The sequence below is a fragment of the Tupaia chinensis genome, unplaced genomic scaffold, assembly GCF_000334495.1.
Source record: "Tupaia chinensis unplaced genomic scaffold, TupChi_1.0 Scaffold000434_1, whole genome shotgun sequence".
NCBI lineage: Eukaryota > Metazoa > Chordata > Mammalia > Scandentia > Tupaiidae > Tupaia > Tupaia belangeri.
Genome location: NW_006159939.1, coordinates 1,193,167 through 1,199,891, shown reverse-complemented (window position 1 = coordinate 1,199,891; position 6,725 = coordinate 1,193,167). Strand labels below are relative to the sequence as shown.

The 6,725-nt window shown below is 35.7% G+C and overlaps 1 protein-coding gene across 1 annotated transcript in view; it reads right to left on the bottom strand.

Annotated features, from left to right (window-relative positions):
• Positions 1-6,725, bottom strand: part of SLCO1A2 (solute carrier organic anion transporter family member 1A2) — a 56,514-nt gene that overhangs the window by 9,514 nt on the left and 40,275 nt on the right. Inside the window, exons 12-13 of the mRNA XM_027774443.1 lie at positions 566-630; positions 466-478 (exon numbers count right to left, since the gene is read on the bottom strand). Coding sequence (XP_027630244.1) covers positions 466-478; positions 566-630 — 78 coding nt within the window. The remainder of the gene's footprint in view (positions 1-465; positions 479-565; positions 631-6,725) is intronic.

Sequence of the window (6,725 nt, the reverse complement as noted above, 5' to 3'; positions counted from 1 at the left end):
AGCTAAAATCAAGAAAGAAATAAAAATTCATCAACAAGGTAAGAATTAAGATGCATTGTTTTACTTGGAAATATTTCAATTTTGTCTATCTGTGCAACAAATAAGTTTTAACAAAATATAAATGTAATGGTTTGCATTTTATTTTTAGAAACTAGAAGGCTCTTAACTGTAAATTTTCTATATTATAAAGGATAAGTAATCTGATGGATAAAATGAACATAAAATGATCAATAAAGTAAGATACTGAATTAAAAATTCAAACTTGATATATTTTCTGAAATGTTTTGGGTTAATCGTGTGTGCATTTTACTTTAACAAAGCGTTTCTGTTCATTTATTTATAAAATATTTTAGTAGGTGAAAAGTATAATTAAGGTGATAGGACCTTTTCAAGGAAAAGAGAACACTTCTGTATTCCTCCTTGTACTTCACTCTCAAATTAATTTCAAAGTCCTACTTACAAATGGAAGGGATATTTGCTAAATCGTTATTCTGACAGAATTATTTTATTAGTATTTAAAAGTGATCAGATATGATGTTAAAAAAAAAAAACAAACTGTTTTTACCAAATACTCTTGTGCAAAATGTATGTAATCCCACACCAAGAGACTTTTCTTCAGACTTGATACACCTAAAAAAAAAAATAAATTCCATGTCAAAGAAAAATAGAGATTTTAAAGCTGTCATAGGGCTGGCTCCAGAGTACTAGCAAGCCAGATTCCACATGCCCAGCCATGTTTTGAGTCCTAGCTGGAGAGCCTTGAAAACATGCCAAGGGTAAGTGTGTGAGTGCCCCAAATCCTGATTAGATGGAGAAAGAGAGATTGTGGCATAACTACGTTGGGAGTTATTTTCTCTCTATTAATCTCATAAACACACCCACAGACACTGACAAACAGACAAAACTATCATAGCTTTCTTAAGAGGACTATTGTATGTTAATAGCAAAAACTGAGCAGTAGAAAATTTACTCTTTGCCAGAGACAGAAGGACAACAGGGAAGCAGGGACCCCCACCCAGACTGCAGCAGTTGAGAAGGGGCTTCTCCAATCTTCAAGGACTATCACCTCTGTAGTCCCAGGGAAGGGGCTACAGGGAAGCAAAGGCCACCTGGCCTAAGCTAATCAGTTAAGACCTCTGCCCAAACTACTGTGGGAGAGGAGGACTGCTCTGACTTTCAAGGACCCCATTGCTGCAGTCCCAGAGATAGAAGAGGCAGCAGGGAAGCAAAGGCCACTTGGGCAAGTTGATCAGGAAAGACTTCTGCCCAGCCTGCAGTGGGGGGAGTACCATCTTACATTCTACCTCTCTGGCTCAGTTTTTAGCCACATTAGGAGCAGAGAGGTTTGGGTATACAGGGGCCAAACGCGTGGAGACAGTGAGATTTGGGAGAATTTCTCTCCCCACAGCGCCTCCAACAGTAAAAGAAGAGAAACCCCCCTGTGAAAACTGAACTCCGAACACTTACTGTGGATTCTGCACTGCCACCAACAGTAAAGAAGGGAAACACACAGAGAAAACTCACCTCATAGGAAAGCACAGAAGCCACAGCTACAGAATTATACTCTACAAAAGTAGGAAGAAGTGAGTATGTCACCAGATGACTGAAAACCAAAGTAAAGTACCAAGAAACAGGAGAAATAAGGAAATACCTCCTTTCGAAAAGGAACATAACTCCTCACCAACAATGGATAAAAACAAAGAGACCACAGAAATGCCAGAAAAATAATTCAGAATATTCATCATAATAAAACTCAATGAGGGGGTCCACAATTGTCTAGTGGTTAAGGTGTTATACTCCCATGTGACCAGTCACAGTTTGAGTCCTAGACATGGTGGTTTGCTTTCTCACTATTCCTCTCTCTCTGGTGAGCTTATATGCCCTATAGTATATTAAATAATAATACATTAAATATATAATTAAAAAATAAAAATAATCAACCTCAATGATAGCAAAAGAAAATGGATAACTAGTGCTAGTAGATGAGAAAATCTTTCCATGACTTGAAGGAGGAACTCTATAAAGAGATAAACATCTTAAAAAAGAATCAACAGACCTTCTGGAGATAAATAATATGGTACAAGTGGAATCAGCAGATGGAATAATGGTTATATTGCTGGACTCACATGTAGTCGACCGCAGTTCAAGTCCCAGGCCTGGCAGCTTAAAACTTACACTGGGCATGTATTTATGTGTGCCCAAGATCCTTAAAGAAGAAGGAATTGAGGCATGGTCATCTCACCAGGGGATAGTATCTCACTTTCCATCTCTCTGTCTCTCTCTCTCTCCAGCAAGCACATGTGTACCATATAGCAAATATCTCTCTCAAAAAAAATAAAAATAAAAGGAGGAATATGGTAATCAAAACCCCCCTCAAATGTATCAACAGCAGATTAGACCACACATAAAAAGATAGTCTCTGACTTTGAAGACAAAACCTCTGAGTTAGTCTAAGCAACCAAAGAGAATGGAAGAATAACCATGAAAAATAAAGACAACATACAGAAAATCATAGACACAATTAAAGATCTGAATAGCTGCATAATAGGAATTCCAGAAAGTGAAGAGATAGGTATAAGCATAGAAAATTTCTTTCATGATATAGTAGCTGAAAAATATCCAAATTTAGAGAGGCATACAGCTATCCAAATCTAGGAAATACAAATAACACCAAATAGATATAATGTAAGAAAATCATCTCCAAGGCATATTATAGCCAAATTAGTAAAAATGACAATATTCTAAAAATGGCAAGAGAGAAATGCCAAGTTACTTACAAAGCTTATTCCATTAGACTAACAACAAATCTCTTAACTGAAACAATGCAGGCAAGGAAAGAATGGGAAGGTATATGGGAAGAAAAACAATTTTAGCCAAAAATACTATACCGGCAAGATTATCTTTCAAATAGGAAGGAGAATTAAATTCACTTCTATATAAGCAAATGCTGAAAAAATTCACCAAATACTTAAATACTTAAGAGAATACTACACCAGAAAACTAAAGGTACATAAATAGAACAGAACACAAAACAATTACAAAAAAGAAAAATAGTAACAAAATTATTGGGTTTAGTCCTCACATATCAATAATACTGAATATCAATGCATTAAATTCCCCAACTAAAAGGCTAAATATTCAGATTCAACTATTTTACACATAATCAGGTTTAAATACACAATTCACCAATTATTTAACAGATGTCTCTATATGTTTCATATTGCATTCATATATTTATTATTATGACCATTATTCATCGTATAGAGCTCCATTATTTATTGCATAGAACTAAATATTAGAAGAAAAGTCCAAAATGTTACAAATAGCTGAGGCTTTCTTTGGAATGCATTTAATGAAAGTAAAATGAAGAACTTTATAAAGCCTATAAATTGCCAAATTACTGATTTTACTATGTCTTCACTTTTCAGCATTTCTTCCCAATTTTGTTTTGTTTTTACTTTTCTGAGGACTTATTTCTTTATGCACAGTACAGTACCATGACCTTACGAGAACTCACAGTGAGTAAAAGTTTTCTTTTTTTAATCTCTTCCTAATGAGATCTTAATCTTTAACTGGACCAGTGAGTGATCTTTTAGGTTATAAACTCTTTATCTCTCACAATGCTCTCCATGAAAATTATAAATGCTTCTTCAGTTGGCTATGTTAAGATTATCTTTGTTTTCAAATACCCATCGTCACTATCCATTGTCTTTAAGTCATAAGACTTTTTGTTCTCTGATTTTTAATCATTGTTTTCTTTAGAACTGCATTTTACAGGAAAGAACATTATTGACAGTTCAACATACACTTCCAAAATACCAGTAGAGCAGATTCCAAATGTTCACAACATAATACAATGTTAAATGTTGAAGGTGGTGAATACATTTATATCCTCAATTTGTTTACATGCTGCATAAATATTTTTAAAACATACTATTCCCAGGCTTACAAGTGGAATTGTGGTTAAGGCGCTGGGTTCCCACATGGCTGACTATCGTTCAAGTCCTGGACCTGATAGCTTGCTTTCTCATTTTCCCACTCTCTCTGTCTCTCTCTGGTAAAATAAAATAATAATAATAATATTTTAATTAAATGAATAGTTCTTTTTAAAAAGCATACAGTTCCCTATAAAGATGTATAATGACTATATTTAAACCATAAAATACAACAAATAAATAAATTTCAAAAAAAGATTTATTCTTCTGCCCCAGTCTTGATCATTCAAGTCATGATAATCCAGTATACAGCTCACACTGGAACCCCGCTTCTGATTGTTGACATTCTACCCATCACATTTTGCCCATTTATTTTCTATCAGAAAGATATCATATAAGGAAATCATTTATATTAATTCATTTCTATCCCAGTAGCCTCTTAATGACACTAATAATTCCTGCTTCTAATGGTTAGACCTTCAGCCTAAACCAAGAACAATGAAGCACTGCATGAATTCAATTTGTATTAACAAAACATAGAAAACCTAAAAATTCAGGGAAGTAACTGTAAGAAGGAAGGAAAGCAAAAATAATCTTTTTAAAGAAAGCAAAAAATTTAAAACCAATAAATTTTAAATGATCCAGTATGATTTCAAAAGTTTCAGGGACCAGCAGTTAGCGTAATGGCTATGTCGCTGGACTCCCACGTAGTCTACCGTGGTTCGAGTCCCGGACCCGGTGGCTTAAACACACGCCAGGCGCGTGTGCATGCGTGCCCAGGATCCTGAGAGGAAAATGGAGGAGAAGGGATTGTGGCGTGGCCATCCCGCCCTGGGGGGGCGATTTCTCACTTTCTGTCTCTTTGTCTCTCTCTGTCTGTCTGGCAAGTGCACGTGCCCTATAGCAAAAACCTCTCCAAAAAAAGAAGTTTCATAAAGATACTGCCATTCTCTCCAAAAATCTCCTCACCTTTTCACTGTTACCTAAAGTTCCTATAATTGGAAGTGAAGACCACAATACTCCAAAGGTATTTTGTGATGTCAGTTCAACATTAGCATGTTTTCAAAAAATTCACTCTAAGAACCCCTCTGTGCTCTTATTCTTTTCCCCAATTAACTAAATTTGAGAAAGTAAAATCAAATTTCTTCACAAAAGGATGCAAAAAATTTTCAGCACATTTTATTGGTATTTTCTCAGTATAACTATTTCAACAAATAGAATAATTCTACCACCTCGTACATGAAAACATAGTTCATTGAAACACTATGTTATAGAGAGGTCATTTGGACCTCTATAATTTCACTCAGAGGAAAGAAAGAACCTAGTGTGACCCTCTTGGTTATGTGATTTCCTTTAAGACAGAAAATAGGGCATTTAAATTTTACTGGAGAATTTTTCTTCTCCTCCACCTTTAACATAGTACTTTATAATCTCTCAGAAACATGAAATCCTAATAGTCCATAAATTACTGGCAGTTTAAATTATTCTTCAGGCATTTTTATCAGGTGAGTAATCAGAAAAATTAGAAAGCAAGTTATGGAGAAAATGCTGAGAGAAATTCAAATAGTTTTTAAAAAACAGCAGATATTGCATCCCACCACAATCATGACAGGAGTTTCATGGAGAGTCCACAATAATAGATAAAAAGGATGAGACCAGCTGATGGTATAATGGTTGACCACAGTTCAAATCCAGGACCAAGAGAATTAAAACTCACGTCATGTGCATGCATATGCACAAACTCTTGAGAGGAGAATAGAGGAGAAGGGTTCACAGTGTGGCCATATCCCTTGGAGAATGTCTCTCTCTGTCTCTCTGGTGAATGCATACACTCTATAGCAAAACATCTCTCAAAAAAAAAAAAAAAAAAAAAAAAAAGAGGGGGACAAAAAGGGGGAAAAAAAAAAAGAGGGAGCAGCAGATGGTGTAATGGCTACATTGCTGGACTCCCATGTAGTTGACCGTGGTTCAAATCCCAGATGTGGTGGCTTAAACTCATGCCAGGAGTAGGTGTGTACATGCCCAAGATCCAAAGAAGAGAATGGAGGAGAGGGGATTGCAGCATGGCCATCCCCGTTGGGGAGTGATTTCTCGCTTTCTGTCTCTCTGTCTCTGGCTTTCTGGAGAGTGCACGCTATAGCAAAAACCTCTCAAAAAAAAAAAAAAAAAGAAGTGGAATAAAAACATAAGCAAAGTAAAACAAAATAGGAGAGAAACCTTGGCCTAGCCTAAGATCATCATGTGTATGAACTGGGCATTGTGTTTTAATTTTGCCTCTAAATGCTAATAAAACCACTGTTCGAGTTCCAGATCTGGCACCTTGCTTTCGTACTTTCTTTCTCTTTCTTTCTCTCTTTCCCGATATCTCTTTATCTCTCTGTTTCTCTCTGGTGAGTGCATGTGCCCAGTAGCAAATTAAAAATAGTAATAATAATAATAATGATAAATCAAATCTTTAAAAGAAGAAAAGAAAAGAATACAAACTGTGTTCAGGATTGTTTAGTAGGCATGAACAGTTCTGTAACAGAAGTAGCACTTGTTTAATATACTCAATTTTAACCTAGCCCTGTAATTTTCTAGTTTCCTAGTTCGAGTTTTAGTCCTTCATGTTTTGTGTTTTGCCATAGCCACAAAAGAGAACTGAGCATTAATTATTATGCCCAATTCTTACTAAGCGATACTGGAGTTCAGAACGATCAAGGAACCTTAGTGAAATGGGGCTCTGCTGTGCTAACAGTGAACCATAGGAAATAGTGGTGAGACAACCACTCTTTACTTATCACAATGACC